Consider the following 20,843-nt stretch of genomic DNA (forward strand, 5'->3'; position numbering starts at 1 on the left):
GGAACGCTTTGGCAGAGCAAATATGACTTGTACAGAAGCATTCTGTATCAACTGGAGAAGTCTGATGGCAGAGGAAGGAAAGGCCAGACAGAGGAGAACTGCAGTACTACAGGCAGGATTTCACCATGGCCTGGACCAGGAGTTACGCAGAGTTTATTGAGACATAGGGGCGGATGTTATGCAGGATGTATCTGCAGGTCCGGGTTGTGGCTTTGATGTGTTGAGAGAAAGAGAGACTTGAATCAATCATCACTCCAAGCCTCTTAGCTTAAGAGGTAGAGAAAATGAACAAATTGTCCAGTTTGATAGAGGTTCTCCAAAGGACAGATGGACCAGCTGCGAGGTGAAGGATCTTAACTAGTGATTAGATAAATGAATATCATGATAAATTCCCCTTTAAATCCAATTGAAAATAAAAAATATCTCTTACAACTGACAGTTATTATATGGGCAAGTTATTACATAAGCTACACAAAGTAAATGGTCAGGGATGAGTCCAACCCTTCCCCTGAGCACCTAAAATTAGATGTAAAGACCTAATTACAAGGTGTTTCAGAATGTAAAAAAATGATGGCGATATGTGTACCTTATATTATTTTTGTTGACTGTTTCATCATGCGTATTTGTTTGTGTTGTAACACGTTTTCTTTCCTTTGATAGTAGTTGTGCAATGCTATACGTACCGGTGTTTTTATTCATTCTATGTTGTTGTTTTTTTCCTCTTAAAAAGCAGTTATTTGATTCGGGCTTTTGTTTTGCGAACAACGCTTCGGTCGTCGCTCCCGCTCGGTGTACTGTACCCTAAATCAAGGTACGTACCATGAATTATGAATATGAATGCCCTGCTGCTACGGTAAAAATTCCTGGTGAAGTTAACTAAATGACACTCAACAACAACAACAACAACAATAATAATAATAATAATAATAATAATAATAATAATAAATAATAGATCGTTATGAATAAAACCTGCCTACGGGCTCATACGGATCTCAGGTCCCGCCACGCTCCACTCCTCTGGGCCCTTTAGCTCCGCCTCGCTGCTCTTGAAACCCGGCGGACGAGTTCGTACCTTTGCTTTGATTTACTCCAGGCATGTACCCAGCAGGGAGGTGGAGCGGGGCGCCGGGCAGTGCCGCGTGCTTGGCGGAGAAGCAGGAAAAGCAGACTCTTACCGTAACCGCTCACTGACCGTTCGCTGACCGCTCGCTCGGGGGACAGGATGAGCACGAGGAGCACCGCGCTGCTCCGGAGCCCTTCGAGCCACTAGGACGAGCAGCGGAGTCCAGCCCGTGGTAATACGCGGTACGAGGTATCATAGCTTAATATGTTTCAATAGTAGAAAATGCGCTGGATTCACTTTCTCTCACACGGAACTGAAGGAGCTTTATGAAAAATAAGTACTAAAGCCAGTGTGGAAATATTTGAATAACCTGTGTGTGACTGAACTTTAATTTTTATTTCATGACATTTGTGCCGCTGCACAAGGTGACGATGTGTTCCAGTTTTGCCGTTTGAATAAGTATAATAAATTATTAATCTGATTTAGGGTGAATGTATAACAGCTTGTGAAATTTCAGGTTCTCACCACTTGTTTCGGTTCAGAACTTTTGAGTCTGTCTAAAATTACCACTTGTTTCAGGACACTTTAAAACACTACATTGACTGCTTCTCACATAAAGTGCCATAAAACTAAAAACATTGTTAATTTCTACAGTGAAAATGGATAATTACAAATATATCAAAGTGGATGTCAGAGGAAATATAGAAACACCTTCAGGAGATGCAGGCCATAAAATGAAGAAACATCTATGTTTTCTTGCTGTGGTATTACTGTCATCATAAACTGGCATATTAAAAGATGTGCCATCATCTCCTTTAGTCGAAAAAAGATGTAGGAACTAAGATTTGTTAAAGAATTATACAATTTTATTACTCATAACTTAACAATTTTTTTTTTGTGGAAATTGTGTACATTCATTCAAGGCTTAACACATCTCATTCTTGTAGGGCGAGATTGCCTCGGTCACACGCCATGTCTTCCCTGACACTCTTCTTCTGCCTTGGGAGCCTGGTTTCATGGGGCTCCAGCTTGGAATTCCGCTATTACAACACAGTTGAACTGGAAGACTATCTGAAAGCAGTCAACAGAAATTATTCCTCGATTACACATCTGTACAGTATTGGAAAATCAGTGGAAGGTAAGAATAATACAGTGAACTCTTGACATATTTCACCCATATGACTGGAGTTTCAGATTACCTGATAAGACACATTTTTTCTTTAAAAAGATACCCTCCAAATTCTTCAAGTATAGAATGTTTTGTTAAAAAAATAAATTAGACATAGCAAAATTTGTTTATGAGGTGGAAAGGGTGGTGCAGTGGCACAGTGGGTTGGACCACAGTCCTGCTCTCTGGTGGGTCTGGGGTTCGAGTCCTGCTTGGGGTGCCTTGTGGTGGACTGGTGTCCCGTCCTGGGTGTGTGTCCCCTCCCCCTCCGGTCCCATGCCCTGTGTTGCTGGGTAGGCTCCGGTTCCCCGTGACCCTGTATGGGACAAGCGGTTCAGAAAGTGTGTGTGTGTGTGTGTGTGTGTGTGTGTGTGATTTTAAAGGTCTTGTCTGCCACCACTGCTACATTAAGGATGTGATGTATTCCCCCCCGTAACATTACACTTACAGAATATTTACAGTAGGTGTTTGGTTTGCCCTTTCTGTTTGTACACAATGTCAGCTTAAATCATGGTTGTTCCTTTTCCTTTGAATAAAAAAGACAAGACGGAGAGCCTCCGTGTTAATGCTGGAAGAGACACATGGCCAGTCGTTATTATGTTTCTGTGTGTGAAGACATTGATTCTCTGTTTGGGAAGAACACAACGAGTGGCATTTAGGGGAAGGCTCTCAGGGATGTGAGCTGCAGACTGGCTGGGACGGGCACGCCTGGCTCTTATGAGTGTGGCTCTTGTGGGGCTTGTACAGGTGCTCGTTTGCTGGCAGTTCAGGGCTACGTAAGACCCAAACCATTAAAATTTTCACCAGGGACCACAGCACCCCACCTATTTCCTGCACAGTGAAAATGATAAATTACTCTTAAGTACCCAAGTAGTCAGGTCATTCCAAACTTCTGAAAAGAACCTGTTGAGGATATAGCTGGAGGTACAGGATGCCTTCAGGACTCTCAGTAAGCTTTTATAAACTCTAAAGCCAAGCTGCAACCGGACAAGTTATAATTTTAAGTCTCTAGGACACAATTTTTTTTCCAATTTAGTCAGGGCTACTTATAATTTTGTTGTATAGTAAGGACTGTTTTTGTCTTGCTGCCATTAATGATGCAGGACAGACAGTGCTTAGTTAATACCATGAATTTGGGAGACCTTCTAGGACCTCTACAATGCAAGGTCATGCTGTGGAAATGCATAACCTCTCACACACACACACACACACACACACACACACACACACACACACACACACACACACACACACACACAGGGAACCGGAGCCTACCTGGCAACACAGGGCGTAAGGCCAGAGGGGGAAGGGGACACACCCAGGACAGGACACCAGTCCACCGCAAGGCACCCCAAGCAGGATTCAAACCCCATACCCACCAGAGAGCAGGACTGTGGCCCAACCCACTGCGCCACCGCACCCCGAAATGCATAACCTCCTAGATAAATATTCTTCACTCAGTACCTCAGGTTGTTAATAAGCAGCACAGTGGTTGTGGTTTTGCTCACTTATATTAAGGGACAGCAGACACCAGCAGAACCTCATCTGGCATGTTGATTTGCTTTGCAGACCATATTTCCCAGTTACAATTTTAGCAATGTGACAATATCTCTTAGTGGTGTCAGAACTCCATAAGAATTAACAATGATTCTTGCTTAGTATGTGTAAAGGAAATCTTCCTCAAGATCACATCTTTAATCCGGAATGTTCTATTTCCAGCTACAGGGTAGCATATCTGACCACTATCAATCCCTTACTCGAGAAGAGTCAGAAGCATCTGTAGACAGATCAGAAAACGGACACTAGTTGTTATGGAAAAAAAAACCATTTTTGTAACATTTAGTCACAACAGCTGATAGAGATCTTTGGCTTCAGTCAACAAAAAAGGCTGAGTGTCTCTGCACTATAGTACAAAGATGTCCATGGGACACCATGAGACTATACAGATTTTTACTTTGCTAGATTCTTAAATCGGCTCTTCAGTTGTAGACCCAGCCATAATTAAACAAAACCATTGAGCTGTAAATCAGAGAAGTGTAAATGTATCAATGGTAGTTTAAATAATCTACATATTTATTTGAGAATTCATTATGTGTATTTCAGTCGCTACTCTGGGAAAAATGATCGATCGCACAGCAAAATAATATTTCAGTTCTGTTGCCATCATATGTATCACCATGTGGATTGATGTGCTTGAAAGGACCTCAGGTGCTCAGATGGAAGAGGAAGCTTGCAGGGCTGTGATGAGTTTTTAGGTGACCTTTCATAACATTCACGTACCATGAGATCCATGTTTATTCAAGGAGCATTGTCCCAAAGAGTCGTTGCTTGGATAGTCTGAAAGGCCATAGCGCTCTTTTCATCTCTGATTTGAAAGTGAAATCAGCCTGTGTGCTGCACATTGCTGTCAACCTAAACTGCCACAATGCAGTATGCCAGTGGACTAGCCAGTGAATGGCATACATTTATGGAAAAACAGGGTCAACTGGATTTATTCTGACGTAAGACAGACAGTTGGTCAGGAATGTGAAACATCTCTCAGGAGGAGAATAGACAGAGGAGAATGTTGCTCCTCCATAATCATCACTAAGACACCAATCCACTCTCATCCTGTCTTTCCTTGTTGCTTTTCAGGAGTTTTGTGGAGACTTGTTCTGGTTTAAGTTACTGTACAGCTCACCCGGGCTGGGATACAAAGCCTGCATTGAGATGGTGCCCGTCGGTTACCCGATCTCCCCCTCAAAATTCAATTGGAGAAGATTCAGATGCTAATGTGATCATCCACATAATGTTTCAACTACTGGATGGAAAAAGGGAGGAGTCTCCATGGGCAGCACAATAAATTGCAGCTCAATTTCCATTGTGACAGAGACAGGCAGATATACAGCCTCAGGCGTCCCAGCAGTGGCCCAGATAAGCTGTAGTAAATTAGCTATTTTAAACCCTTGCCCAGATGAATGTGTGATTAAAAAGCCCTGAGATTTTGCACGCAGGGAAATTAGAAAAAGAGTGGTTGATTTAATGCAGTAAACACAGTAGTGCTCGATGGCTTTTTTATGTCCAGGAAGGCATGGAACTCATGATCATTCATCAGCCCTGTATGAGAATACAGTGCTTGGGGTTTAAACCCACTGTCACACAGAGCCGATGCGGTTTGCTCCTTTGCAATTGAGCCGAGTGGACTGAAGGTCCTTCAAAAGACTTGCCTGAGAATCTTGAGCAGACTGCAGCCTGGTTAAGTACTGCAGCATGCAGAACAACCTTTTCGTAATCTCTGTTGGGGGGGATCCCTCTTGTGGTGAAAGAAGTGCACAGTGTTAATTCATGTTAATCTAGGGTACCACCTGTTCGGCTGGCCATCCACCTTACTGACGGCAATCTGTTCCCCATACTGTCTCTATTATGAGTCAACTAATTAAGGGATGGTAGGTGAAGACCCATATGGCCTGTCTCTTAACAGCAATCACTGATTTCCCCTGTGCTCTTAGTATTAGAAAGAAATGGCTTACTTTATACATCATTTATACTGAAGAAACTCACAACTTTCACAGAAGCTTTATGGGATGGCAGATGCAGATACAAGACTGTTGTTGACTTTGAGAAGCTGTAGTTTTGTGTAACAGTGTGAATACCTGGGGCCATACTGTATGCTGATAGCAGTGGGACCAGAGATCATTCCTCAAAACAATGAACAAATGATAAGATGTTTTCCACTGGTTGCACTTCAGTGACTCATTGCTTAATGCAAACACAGGCTGAGGCTTGCCATGGCCCGTGGACATGTGTTAGCATTCATCCAGTGTGTAGGCTTATTTAGACAACATGCAGGCATGGTGGGATAGAGTAGTAAGGCTGGGTGTCCACTTAATTATTTTAAAAATTACTATAATTTTGTAAACATTATAACAGAAAGGCATAAAAACTTCATAAAGTTTTTCATCATAAAGACTTTATCATATCACAGTGTTGATAGACTTTTATCATTTCATTTAAATGTTTGTGTCTTTTTAATAGGAAGAGATCTCTGGGTGCTCATCCTTGGTAAATATCCGACAAAGCACAAGATTGGAATTCCAGAGTTCAAATATGTTGGAAATATGCATGGCAATGAGGTAAGCTAATTAGCAAAACATGTCTTTCTGGACACATAGGAAACACCATTGTCACCATTTAAGCCACTATCACAAGTTAAACAATTTGTGTTTTATAATGCAACAAAATGTTGAGTTTCATTCCAGAACATTCTGTTTCTCTTTTGATTGCACCATATAACATAAAAAACACTCAAATTCAGACCGCTGGAACCAAGGGCACAGGTTCAAACAAAGGAAAGGCAGCCAACCATTTTCTTAGGTTGCTTCAGACATTGCTATAATTGGAAGACCCATAGTGGAGAACGCCTTAAATAGATGTTGGTTTCTGGCCATCTAGAAGGAAGGAGGATGAGCACAAAGAGGTTTACAGTCCCTGGCCTCCCTGACCACAGTGGAGATGCTGTCAAGTGTGACCCCTGGCACAGAATTCTGCTGGGGACCCCTTTTACTGTGTCCTCTTTTTCCTTTGCTTGGGGGGGATGTTGAAAGAAGACCACCTTTGAACAAGGAACTTTTCTCTAAGACTACTATTATCAGAAGCAGTTGTCAAGAAGAATGGGGGGTGGCAGACAAAAAAGTTGGAGGTCATGAGAGACCTAGGAGAGTATTGGCATCGAGTCTGAAACTTGTGGAAAATCCACAAATGCACCCCTAAAATGGAATGTAGAAACAGTCTGAATGAATGAAACTATTAATGCCAGAGGGAAATTCTATTTGGTTGCAGATTAATACAGTATATGACATTCATACACACAAACCTACATATAGACATACATCGAAGATACAGAGTCAAGTAGATATGTTTGGTAAGTCAATGTTAGGTACATAAAAAAACCAAGGGTGTTTATATAAAAGGGGGTGAGTGAAGTGAGGTGGTGCAAGCGGTGAACTGAGATGGAGCAGAGCAGCTTGGTACCATTCCTTGGAACATCACAACTGCATCAACATGGTCAGCTAAATGTGCAGAAGTCTGACTCAAAACAGAGAAATTAAGAACCAAATATAGCAGCACATCACTTTCTCTGAAAGCAGTTCACATTTACAAGAAAGTTCTTTATAAACCTTTGGAGTTGGTAGCTTTCAGTTACTTGGCTGAGGTGTGAATAAGCTAAGTGCTGGGGCCAGGGTGCTGGTACTTTCGAGAAACAAAAGCAGGCTAGTCAGGAGGAGACTGGAGCAGTGGTGTCAAAACAAGGGGATCGATGACCATGTGTGCCCATTCTAGGAAACACTGGTATCCTGAAGAGTGACTGCATGTTCAGGCAAGCATGACCTGGTATCTGCTTACCTGTTCGTAGAAACCTAGGTGCCTGTAGAAGTGCGTCAGCCTGCTATCATTACCACTGACCATTCTCTTCAATCCCATCAATCATTTAAAGAAAGCTGACACTCAACTATGTCTGATCTTGCCCAGACCCATCTGCTAGAGGTGTACTACCCAGCCATCGAGAAACCAAGTTGTCTCGTTGACCTCCATTTAAACACCCACATCTCAGAGACTTAACAGAACTTTGAAGAAGTGGGCATAGTAAAGGCCTAACTGACCATTAGTCTTTCCAGAGACCTGTCACTGATGTTAAACAATCAAACTCAAGCCAAAGAATTATTATTTTACATTTACTTAGGGGTTCAGTGAAAGCTGTTGTTAGGGGGGTTGATGTTTCAGTGAGATGGGGAGTGCAAGGTACATGATACCTGCCAACATGTCAAATCCTGACTCTTCTTTACTCCATCCATCCATTGTCAATAACCGCTTGTCCTGAGCGGGGTCACGGTGAGGCGTAAGGCTGAAGGGGGAGGGGACACACCCAGGACGGGATGCCAGTCTGTCGCAAGGCACCCCAAGCAGGGCCCGAACCCCAGACCCGCCACACAGTGGGCACCGGCTGAACCCGCCGTGCCACCACAACCCCCTCTTCTTAAAATTTACCATGCCCCCTCTGTCTTAAAATTTACATGTACATTTATTCATTTAGCAGACACTTTTCTCCAAAGCGACGTACATTTTAGAAAAAAATTCAACCGAGATTTGGATACAGACATTTGATTCAAAGTACAGTTAACTTGTCACATCCCACCATATGAACTAGTACACATTACACAAGTAGCTGCATAAAGGTCTACCCATTATTCAACAACTTGTAATCACAGAATTTGCTGGCTTATTTTTACTGGAGCAATTTAGGGTAAGTACCTTGCTCAAGGTTTCTACAGCAGGAGGTGATTCACATCTGGGTTCGTGGAGTGCAAGGTGGTAGCTCTAACCACTACACTACCTGCTGCCACATGTTTTTATATACAGTAGCTCTTTGCTGAACAAGTTGACAGAGAATAACAAACGAGAAAGCATTGATTAGAGGAAACATTGATCCAAAGCAATCCATTTATAGCGTTACTTTTTTACCTATGCAGTTCAGGTTTAAGTCTTCTCTTAGCACTTGCTTTGCCACTTACCTCCCTGTGTAATGCTAAGTGCAACAGAAACACAGTACAGTGGAACTTAATACAAGTCTTTTGCTACATTTCATGGTTAAGCAGTGATAGGTGACAGGTGTGAAAATCTGACACCTTCCTTTTCGAACCTAACGTTTATATCTGCATTCTCGTCGCTTGGAGGGAAACTAGTCTGAAGCAGCTAGGTGCACAAGCACAGTCCTGTGAATGCTGACGTTCCAAGTGCCGGACAGTCCACTAAGCTGATGCTGTGGTTCCACGTGGCCCATCTCACGTGAGACGGTCCCCAGCAATCTGTCATTTGTTGTGTTGAGACCAACATGACTCACTGTGGTTTGTGGGGGAGGGTGGTGCTGGGACATCAAGGCATGTTTATTGCAGTTCTGGATTCAAAGTTCACACGTGAAAATCAGAATGTGCAGTTTGAGCATTCCAGAACAGTTTTGTTTAATCCAGGGAAAGAGCTTAAATAATGGAGGATGAAAGCAGGAATTTGTCTTTACCGCATAACTGCACAGAAGTACTTTGCCTACCCACAGTCTGGATTACCCCATAATAGTGCCTACATATTGCAACAGCCATCAAACACATCGTTTTCAGTTTAATTGTGCATAACAGCTACTAATCTGAGCTTTCTGCTGTAGTGTGGTACAAGTGCCAGTGCTGTTTTTACTCTAGTGTTTCTGCAAGCTTTTAGTAGGAGTGCTCTTATTACACCTCTGCATGGGGCCCAAGTACACTGATCTGTGGTGCGACTGGCTGAGCAGCTCTTGAAATGTACCCCGGCATCCCCCCTCATTACCTGTGCCTCCAGGGCACTCCCTAGGCAGGGTAGAGGACGGCGGAAGAGGGTAACCCACAGATAGGCTCCTGGCGTGCAAAGTCCTCCTCACTGCCCTGTTTGTAACAATACGCCCATTGTTAGTCACCTTGGTGAATAAGGTGTGTGGACTGATCAGACTACAGAGATGTCCGTCACTTTGGACAAAAGCGTCTGCTAAATGAATAAATGTAAATGTAGTGGAGAAAAGCGTCTGCTAAATAAATGTAAATGTAAATGTTTGGGAGGAGGCCTGAAAACAGGTATCGTTCTGTCTTCTGATTGTGCTTTTCAACAAAATCGGACGTAATATTTCTGTTTACAATTTCAGTGCTTTCAGTTACTCCACATATGTTCTTTATATGGGGGTTATTGTCACATTCACACCTACAACTCAATCGACAGCACCTGACTCCAGTCTAGCACCTGACTAACTGCTTACCCTTTAAAAGACCCTCCTCAGCTCCCATACCTTTGCGGAATCTCATCAGAGACAACTGCCCTCCTTTGTGACGTCCAGTTCACACGCAACCCTTGTTCTCAGTTCTCGTCCTCCGGTTTTCGACCCTTCGCTTTGTTTCCCGACCACGTCAACGGATCTTCATTCCAACGCCGACCGCTGATCGACCGACCCTTTGCTTCGTCCCCTGACCACGCTCATGGATCCTCGTTCTGACTCTGACCGCTGACCAACCAACCATTCGCCTGTCCCCGACACCGAGAACTTTCCGGATCCCTTGAATCCAGACGAACGACTCTGCACTTGGGTCCAGCCGTCCCGGTTCCCTTGGTTCCGCATGACAGTTATATTCCATCCATGTAGTTTTTCTGTACCGCTAACAGTTTCCAACTGTACCAGTGTCACTTCTTCATGTTGTTTCCATAAAGTAACTGTGACATGTAATAACTACACTGAAATTGAAATGCCCCTTCAAACAGCGAGTGAATTTTCCAGTTTTCCAATTTCCCGATTTTGCAGCTTGAAGCACTTGTGTCACAGATGTGTGGATTTATGTCTTAAACAGTGAGATAAGGGGGGGCGCGGTGGCGCAGTGGGTTGGACCCGGTCCTGCTCTCCAGTGGGTCTGGGATTTGAGTCCCACTTGGGGTGCCTTGCGACGGACTGGCGTCCCGTCCTGGGTGTGTCCCCTCCCCCTCTGGCCTTCCGCCCTGTGTGCCGGGTTAGGCTCCGGTTCCCCGTGACCCCATATGGGACAAGCGGTTCAGAAAACAGTGAGATAAAACAAAGAAATGTGAGTGATATTTTCTCTGGCTGCCCAGTCCATCCAGGGAATCGAACTCTTGTTAGAGCTAGGAATGTGTTTGCAAACATCTGAGTGTGCAGAAGATACTAGCTGTGCATTAGCAGGCTATTGCATTCCCTTTGCAAAGTAACACTGATAGGCTTCAAGATTCTCATCATAGATGGTGTTTGCCTGCATCTTATCTGCAGCTGCTATCTGAGAGGCATGAGATTGTGCCCTTCGTGTTTGAGGAGAAATGTGAGACGAAGGGCTCATGCATTTGTCCTGCACAATTTGACTTGACATGTCCATGGCATTATTTCTGGTTCCTTATCAGACACTTTATTATGTCTTAAAATATTCAGACCACCACTTTCTGACAGCAGTCTCCCCCTTATATTAGCCAGATAATTTCTGAGGGCAAATTTCTGTTGTACAGCTGGAGCGCATGTTTGTGTATGTGATTGACAGGGAGTTTTTGCTTACTGTGGACATATGTAATTGTTCAGTAGCAGGCACTCTTCGTGTTTTTGTAAAATGAGCTTAACGGGTACCCCAGGCTTTCCTTCTTGTTAAAACATGTGCTCTGTTGAACTACGAGTCAACACATATCCTGCAAGGCCATACCTCATAAACCAACGCACAGTGTGCTTGGTGTCCCTCGATCTTTTCATGAGGTTACAGCAAAGGAAATCCCACATAATGCTGCATCATTTCTCTTCTAGGATCTCAGTTGTTGAGGATGTTCACCTTGTGCTGCAGTGCAGATAAATAAAAGTTTTTTTTTTTCTGAACTACACAACTGCTATTCCTAAGAAAAAAGGTGGGGATAATAGTCATCACATAAGAAACTAACTGGTCCATTGATAGTGGTCTAATTCCGTCTTGTGGGTGACTTATGTCATACGGATCAAGTTGTCTTCTTGATTTTATCTCACATCTTATTTTAATTTAATGAACCCTTAAAAATAACCTCCCATCTTGACTTATAGATTATAAGACTGTTGAACAAAATGGTGCCTTCTCATGGTTTTAAATAATTTCCCTTGTATGTGTGTGTACGGATGCAAATGCAGGTGGTGGGCCGGGTGCTGCTTCTTCAGCTCATTGAACACCTAACCCAAGGCTACCTAAGCGACCCGGTAGTCACTTGCCTCCTCAACACTACACGCATCCACATCCTGCCTTCCATGAACCCTGACGGCTTTGAGGCGTCCACCCGTAACTGCCTGTACTCCCAGGGAAGGTGAGCATGCTGCTCTTCAATGTTTACCCAAAGTCACTTACAATTTTGAGGTACGCACAATTATTTACCCATGTATACAGCTGGGTAATTTTACTGGAGCAATTTAAGGTAAGTACCTTACTCAAGGGTACTACAGCTGGAGGTGATACTTGGACCTCTGGGTCCAAAGGTAGTAACTCCAACCACTAGCAGTAGCACTACCAGCTGTGACACTTACAGCGTGACTACTATTTTGAGTCCAGTGTCACTGAACACCGACCGACAGACAGACAGACAAGGCTCTTACTCTGATTATGGTCTGGAATCATCGCCGGCACTTCGTTTTCGATGGATGATGTTGGCCACCTGACACCTCTGTGACATTAGATGATGTTACACCCTTCCACACACACAAAAAAAAAAAAAAAAAAAAAAAAAAAAGTTTTTATTTTAAAAAAAAAAAGTCCAAAGACAAATGTTATTTCTTCCTGCAAATTTCTGTTTTCTAATAATAATTAAATGGTTTCAGGGCAGAGATGTGGTGGTGCTGTGGCGCAGTGGTGCAGTGGGTTGGACCCCGGTCCTACTCTTCAGTGGGTCTGCGGTTCGAGTCCCGCTTGGGGTGCCTTGCGACGGACTGGCGTCCTGTCCTGGGTGTGTCCTCTGGCCTTATGCCCTGTGTTACTGGGTAGGCTCTGGTTCCCTGTGACCCTGTATGGGACAAGTGGTTCAGAAAATGTGTGGGTGTGGTTTCAGGGCATGCTTGAATAAATAGTGAAAGCAAGGCTAATTCCCCTAGAGGCTTCCTGCAGACCAGCTAATTTCTGCCAGAAAAAACTGATAATGACAACAATGTCACCAAAAAACATCTAGAAAAATGATAACCTTTCCTTTCAAACTTTTCCCTAAATAGGCACAGCAGTATAATTGCTGGAAATGCTATAATTTGTTCCTGAAAGACAGCTGGATCAAACAAACACTAAAATTAACTGAACCACAGTGTATTGGCTCCCACAAGATGGGTCACTTTCTATGTTCTGTGGTCATTCATAATCATCTTACTTTCTACGTCCATAATCATATACTCCATAGGCCTGTATAACTGTTTCACTCCTCTGCTTGCTTTTACTAGGAGAAAGTACTGTGACAAACTAAACACATACTGGGTTTTGAAGTATTTAAGTGCAAAAGTTTATCAAGATATACACATATAGATTTTTTCTCATATTGGGGTGCGGTGGTGCAGTGGGTTGGACCGGGTCCTGCTCTTCAGTGGGTCTGCGGTTCGAGTCCTGCTTGGGGTGCCTTGCGACGGACTGGCGTCCTGTCCTGGGTGTGTCCCCTCCCCCTCTGGCCTTACGCCCTGTGTTACTGGGTAGGCTCTGGTTCCCTGTGACCCTGTATGGGACGAGCGGTTCTGAAAATGTGTGTGTGTGTGTGTGTGTGTGTGTGTGTGTGTGTGATTATTTCTCAATCACAATATATGCAGTGTGAAAAGCATTTGCTGTAACTGTCAGCTCTTAAATACAGCCTCTGCACCCAGATGTTTGACAGCTGTGAGTCTTCAAATCAGCAGGCTAGTTGTTAGAAAAGGATTTAACATCCTTTTGTCATGATAGAACAGATTTGCACTTCTAACATTTCTCTGATCTCTTCTCACTGTCTACACTGGTGAAAAAGTACAGTTTTACTTTGCAGTTTTACTGCTCTACATTGGGTATACACAGCAAGATCTTCATTTATCCCATTAACAGTAATAATATACATTGTTGCACAGAATCATATCAGCTTAATCCTGTAAACCATGAATGTGCAGTGAACTTGGTGCATTAAATCTGTTTATGTATACATACATACATTGTGCAAATACAAAGGCATAAGGGTCTCTCGAGAATACATTAAATGTACTTAACTTGCAATGATAGTTAAGTACATTTAATGTATTCTTGAGTAAACAATTTTTGGAAAGCTACAAGTTTGTAATTGTTTTACTTTATTACCTAATGTCTGCTGCATTGTGGGTACACAGGGCTCAAGCAGTCCCTAATGACAGGGAACGAGTGATGTGAAGTGTGCACTTAGAGCACCACTAAATGACTTCCTGTTTATTCCCAAGGCAGTGGACAGGGGAGGTCCACAGAACCTACCCTCTCAAAAAAGCTTTAAATCCCAGAATACGTACTCAAACCATCATTATGAAAAACTCCATCAAGGTACAGCTGTTGCAGAAAAGGGCAAGAAAAATTCAACGGTGTAAAACAGTGTGGTTTTTGGACGGGTGCTGCTCTCTGGTGGGCCTGGGGTTCAAGTCCTGCTTGGGGTGCCTTGCGACGGACTGGTGTCCTGTCCTGGGTGTGTCCCCTCCCCCTCTAGCCTTGCGCCCTGTATTGCCGGGTTAGGCTCCGGCTCCCCGCGACCCCGTATGGGACATGTGGTTCAGATGATGTGTGTGTGCTTCTCCACAGACTATGGACAAAGACAGAGACAATAGAAATACTGCACAAACAAAACAATGACAGTGAGTAGTGCAACTACAATAGCAGTAAATAATGGTAACAGTTAATAACAATAATACCAGTTGACAGCCAGAGAACTCAGAACAAGAGAATGAGAATGCTTAAAGTGGCAGTGTAATTTACCAATGTACTTGGGAGGAGCAGTCCAACTCTATTTACTGAAGGTGGCACGTTGGTTAGTGTTGTATACTCTTACAGCAGTGGGGTAAAAGCTGTTCCTGTACCTAGCAGTGCGGGTTCGAATAGACCTGAGTCGCTTTGCAGATGGCAGAGAAGAGAAAGTGCCTGTGCGGGGTGACTATGATCTTTCATGATGCGCATCATGTTTCTGAGGCAGCATGTGGTGTAGGTGTCCTGGACTGCTAGTAGCTGTGCGCCGATGATCCGCTGAGCTGTTTTGACCACCCTCTGCAGGGCTTTCTTGTCCTGTATGGAGCAGCTGCCACCCCAGGATGTAATACACCCTGTGAGGACGGACTCCACAGCACACCTGTAGAAAGTGGTGAGGACTGTAGTGGACATCCAGGTTTTCTTCAGATGCCTAAGGAAGTAGAGGCGTTGATGGGCCTTTTTGATGGTTGATGCTATGTGCTCAGTCCATGTGAGTTTGGCAGTAAGGGTGACCCCTAGGAATCTGAAGCTGTTGACCCTCTCTACAATGTCCCCTCCTATGCTGATGGGTGCATGAGCCATATCCTGTTTCCTGAAGTCAATCACCAGCTCTTTAGTTTTATTAGTTTTACTGACATCGAAAGACAGGTTGTTGTCCTGGCACCACTCTCCCAGGAGCCTCACCTCCTCTCTGTCGGCTGTCTCATCGTTGTTGGTGATCAGACCCACAATGGTGGTATCGTCAACAAACTTTATGATGGTGTCGGAGCTGTGCCTGGCCACACAGTCATGTGTGAACAAGGAATATAGCACTGGGCTCAGGACGCTTCCCTGTGGAGTGCCAGTGTTGAGGGTCAGTGGGGAGGAGGTATTACTGCCAATCCGCACACACTGGGGTCTGTTGGTGAGGAAATCCAGGATCCAATTGCACAATGTGGCACTCAGTCCCAGCCCTAGTAGTTTGTGGATCAGCTTGGTTGGGATGACAGTGTTAAATTCTGAGCTACAGTCCACAAATAATAGCCTTGCATAGCAGTTTTTACTATCCAGGTGAGACAGAATGGTGTCAAGTGTGTGTGATATTGCATCTTCAGTTGATCTGTTGTGGCAGTAGGCAAATTGCAGTGGGTCCAAAGTGTCTGGGATGGTGTCCTTAATGTGTCCCAGCACCAGCCTCTCAAAGCATTTCATTGCAATGGGGGTCAGTGCCACTGAGTGATAGTCATTAAGGCAGCTTGCTTTTTTTCTTAGGAACGGGGATAATGGTGGTGTTTTTGAAACAGGTAGGTACAGTTGAGCTTTTTAAGGAGGTGTTAAATATGTCCGTGAACACAGCAGCCAGTTGGAAATTCGCATACGCCCCCTTCTCTCTTTTTCCTCGATGAACCAGTCCGATTTGCGTGGTAGATTGAGAAGCCCTCAGGCTGGACCGTATGGTCTGGCATGCTGGCGGTTAGCCATGTCCCCGTAAAGCAGAAAACACAGCAGTTCCGTAGATCGTCCAATTTGCTGTCCAGAGACTGAACGTTGGACAGGAAAATGCTGGGCGTCAGAGGTTGTAGCCCACGACTTTTCGCTCTCACCTGTACGCCGGCCCTGCGACCCCCTTTCTGAGCTCGCGTCTTCTGAGTGGTCCCAGGTAGGTCGCAGTCATGATGCTGTTTGCGGCAGAGCGAAGGTAGTGAATTCAGCTCTTTAACGCTAAGAATTGCGTCTAATCGCACTGCTTCACGTATTTGCAGAAGAGTTTGGTGGTCATAAGTAATAAGAGAGTAAACTGGCTGGAGAGATAGTGACACAAACAAAATAATATGCACTAAACTAACAAGTCTGCGAGGAGAAGCAATCAACACGTCGCCTCGCGCCGGTGCCATGATACAGTGATATTAGAAAGTACTGTAACGACCCGCGTTACTGTGAGTTTGAGTGGGAAATCTGTTTATTGTAAATAGTTGAATTATGGAAAAAATGTGAATAACGTGTGCAACCACTGGGGGGATTTACGGGGAATATAGTGGGGCGACAGTGTTTGTCAGTGAGAAAGAGAAAGGTTGAGGGGTGCTATGCAGGCTGGGAAGGCTGGTTTGAGATGCAGGTACTGGAGAAAAAGAGGTCCTCGGACCGAGATACTTATTTTCTCTGTGTTTGGGTGTTCCAATAAACGTTCGTAATGAATGCTGCCTGTGCGTCCTTCTTTGCACCATCCAAACCCAGAGCACTGTGTTCTACAGTACTATATATGCAATATATTATAACCTTCTGATCTTGAACTCTTGCTCTTCGTATGTGGATCTATTTGGTATTCCTTAGTGTTCTGTGTCTCCATGTATGTTCCTGTGACCCTGTGCTCCTCATAAAAGCAGTCCAAAGATGACATGGTATTAAGCTTTCTCAATATGCAGGAATCCAATTAATTTCCCTACATTTTATCTGTGCGTTTCCTGGCACCAGAATGCTTTAATTCTAACATTGTATCATTATGTGTGTGTATATAAACAAAAGTTAGAGACAGTGCTCATGTGGTCGGTGATCCATTCTGCTCCTCTCATGCAGGTTCAACAAGCATGGTGTGGACCTGAACCGCAACTTCCCTGATGTATTCACACAAAATGACATGGAGCGTGAGCTGGAGGTTCAAGCCGTGATGGACTGGCTGAAATCTGAGCCTTTTGTCCTTTCAGCCAACCTGCATGGGGGTGCCGTGGTCGCCAGCTACCCGTATGACAACAGCAATGGGGGTAAATTGTTTAGAGGCTCTGTCAATTGCCAGACTATGCCAGGCTATGCCTGGGGAGTTATTTTCTCTCAAAGAATGTTCTTACATTTAGTCTTTTACCGTAACTTACAAAAGAAATTACCCAGAGCCCTGGGTAATACAGCTGTATTGATGGATAAATAAGTGTAGGCAGCTTAACATTGTAAGTCACTGGGGAAAAGTATCAGCAAAATGAATAAATGTAAAAGGAGACAGAAACAGGACAAGAGCTTGTCTGTCAGCTGTGTAAGTAAAGTCTGGATGTAACAAACAATTTAATGTCAAAGTGGAAAATGGAAAACACAGGTAAGAAAACCATGAGAGTACTTTATTAATGGCCAGTGTGAAGACTTTGGCTACAAAGTAAGGTGGTAAAAAATGAGTGGGGAAATTAGTTCCAATTATGTCGATTACCATGTACTGCCAAATTAACACTTCACTTATTTATTTAGCTGATGCTTTTATCTAAGGCATTTTACACTATTAGTTTTGTACACTAGGTGACACAGATGTTTACCCATTTACATAGGTTGGTATTTTTACTGGAGCATCCAAAATTACTCAGTCATTCAAGGGTACAGCAGCAAGAGTGGGATTTTAACCTGGAAATTTCATGAAGCGATTTTATAGTGCTAAACGCTACTGCAGTAGTTGAGCAGTTGTCGTTCTTTTTGAATGATATAATTTTACCAATACTGTAAGCTTTTACTTCTTTTGAGTAGAGTACTTGCGAAAACCAAAATAAACTCAAGTGCCAAATCAATGAAAACAAGGATGTGTGTACCCCACACCCTCAGCTCAACTGCAAGCACCTGGTCACAATCAACGCAGCCGGGTATAAAGGGCACCAGTCCATTGCTCCCCGGTTGTGGAATCTCTTTGAGATAACCATCCCTCCTGTGCTCACGATGCGTCTCCCTCGCCTTACCTGTCCTTCTCCGTGCATCTCCCTTTTTATTCTCTCGCCCGACTCTTTGTCCCTGTTTCCAGTCTCCCACGGCATCCAACCTCACTTCACCTTGCCAACCATGTTTTAGGATTCCCCCCCTGAACAACATTTGCACCTCAGACTGAATCATGCCTGTCCCTGATCACGAGTATCGCTTTCCCCTTGTACCTTAGCTGTAAAAGATCCCATAATTGGGTCCATACTCTGGTGTCCAGCCTGCTGTATGTGACAGAAGATTCAGTCTCTACAAATGGACCCAGCGGATATTGAGAGGGTTTGGATAGCCGACTCAGCACAGAGAGTGCTGCTTGGCTCCCATGAACAGACCCTGTGGCAGCTGTCCGAAACCATGCAGGAACTCCTGCAGATTTTCCAGCGAAGGAGGACAGCAAAAACGGATGAATCGTATACAACACAGAGGAAAGCAGGGTGACCTGTCAGGTGCTTCTCTTGACTGGACCCGCTCTTGAATGGACTACAGCCATCTGTAAAACGCGCGTGGTGTTAGTTTGGCCCCGACTGACCTCTGTCAAAGCCCTGCAATGGTTTATGGGGTTTGCCAACTTCTATCGCTTGGTTTATTTGTGATTTTAGCTCCATAGCTGTTCTGCTCATGTCCTCATGTCGGGAAAGGGAACCCGGCTGGTTTGGTCCCCTGAAACCCTAGAGGCCTTCTGGCTGCTGAAAGAACGTTTCACCACCACCCTGATACTCCAACATCCTAACCTCACACTTCCATTCCTGGTGGAAGTGGATGCCTCGTGAGTCAGGGCAGTGCTTCCCCAAAGAAAGGAGACCCACCAAAACTCCATCCCTGTCCTTATTTCTCATGTAAACTGTTGCCTGCCGAGGGTAACTATGATATAGGAAATTGGGAACTACTGGCCATTAAGCTATCCTTAGAGCAATGGCAGCATTGGATGGATGGGGCCACTCACCCTTTTCTCATTCTCACGGACCACCAAAACTTAAGACTACTTGCTGGGCACCCAGGCAGCTGAAGGACCCTCTCCCTGTTGCAAGGAATTTTCAGGTGATCGATCATCCAAGAGGATGTTCAGGAATTTCTGGAGGCATGCAAAGTATGTGCTCGAGCCAAAAGCCAGCAAGGTTATTGGAACCGCTCCTGGTGCCCTCCAGGTTATGGTCCCCACGTGGCAGTTGACTTTCTGACGGACCTGCCTCCTTCTGAAGATAACACCGTTGTCCTGGTCATCGACTGCTTCTTCAAGGCTTGCTGTCTGATTACCTTGCCTCAGCTCCTTACTGCTCGAGAAACAGCTTTGTTTCACCAAGTATTTCGCATATATGGCCTGCCGGAGGATATAAAGTCAGGAACCCCAGTTCACCTCTAGGGTGTGGAGTGACTTCTAGTGCAAGTTGGAGGTATTAGTCAGCCTTACCTCACGGTATCATCCCCAGGCAAATGACCAGGTGGAAAGACTTAACCAGGACTTAGGGCGCTTCCTCAGGAGTTACTGTTCACAGAAGTAACACCTGTGGTCACATTTTCTGCCCTGGGATAAATATGCGGACAACTCACTGTCCCATTCATCCACAGGACTGTCCCCTTTTCAATGTATGCTAGGCTACCAGCCTGCCCTCTTTCTATGGCACCCTGGTCTCAGCAATGTGCTCGCCATGGATGAGTGGTTCCAGAGCAACGAAGAGGCATTGCAGACGGTTCAGAAGCACCTCTGCCAGAGCACCCACTGGTACAAGCAACAGGCAGACCAACATTGGTGTACCCTCTTCTACCAATCCACCAGTTATCCACCAGGGACATTAAGCTGAAGCTCCCATCCAAAAAATTCAGTCCCCGATACATAGATCCCTTTAAGGTCCTCAGGAAGATCAACCCGGTGATCTACCAGAGTGCCCCCCAGAGTTGCGCATTTGTCCCACTTTTCATGTGTCCCTCCTCAAGTTCTACAGGACCTCTCTCTTTCAGGCTCCACAGGGTGCGACACTCCCTCCTCTGCTGCAGGTGGAACGGACCCCAGCATACACGGTTTGCATGCTCTTGGACTGCAAGCATCAGCACTGGGGGTTGCACTACTTGGTGGACTGGGAAGGATATGAGCTTGAAGAACAGTGCTGGGTCCCTGCTCATGTTATCCTCAACCTTTCCTTGATTTCCGACTTCCACAGGGACCATCCAGATCAGCCGGCGCTGTGCCCTGGTGGTCGTTCCCCTTCCAGAGCTTGGCGGGCAGAGAGAACTGCCTGTGAGGAGGGGTGTACTGTCATGCCCATGCCCTCAGCTCAACTGCAAGCACTTGGTCACAGTCAATGCAGCTGGGTATAATAGGCACAAGTCCACCGCTTCCCGGTTGCAGAATCTCTTCGAGACAACTGTCCCTCCTGTATTCACGATACGTCTCATTCGCCTTACCTGTCCTTCTCCATGCCTCTCCCTCCTTGTTCCCTCACCCGACTCCTTA

At 44.8% G+C, this 20,843-nt stretch overlaps 1 protein-coding gene across 2 annotated transcripts in view; it reads left to right on the forward strand.

Annotated features, from left to right (window-relative positions):
• The first annotated feature begins 1,064 nt into the window (after positions 1 to 1,064).
• The window catches only part of cpm (carboxypeptidase M), a 29,260-nt gene continuing 9,481 nt past the window's right edge, over positions 1,065 to 20,843 (forward strand). Inside the window, exons 1-5 of one of the 2 annotated variants that reach the window (XM_018755982.2) lie at positions 1,065 to 1,312; positions 2,011 to 2,201; positions 6,246 to 6,343; positions 11,920 to 12,089; positions 17,249 to 17,433. In XM_018755982.2, coding sequence (XP_018611498.1) covers positions 2,036 to 2,201; positions 6,246 to 6,343; positions 11,920 to 12,089; positions 17,249 to 17,433 — 619 coding nt within the window. In that variant the 5' untranslated portion in view covers positions 1,065 to 1,312; positions 2,011 to 2,035. The remainder of the gene's footprint in view (positions 1,313 to 2,010; positions 2,202 to 6,245; positions 6,344 to 11,919; positions 12,090 to 17,248; positions 17,434 to 20,843) is intronic. The other variant, XM_018755983.2, reaches the window with a different exon arrangement.

The sequence above is a fragment of the Scleropages formosus genome, chromosome 24 (assembly GCF_900964775.1).
Source record: "Scleropages formosus chromosome 24, fSclFor1.1, whole genome shotgun sequence".
In the NCBI taxonomy this organism is placed as follows: Eukaryota; Metazoa; Chordata; class Actinopteri; order Osteoglossiformes; family Osteoglossidae; genus Scleropages; species Scleropages formosus.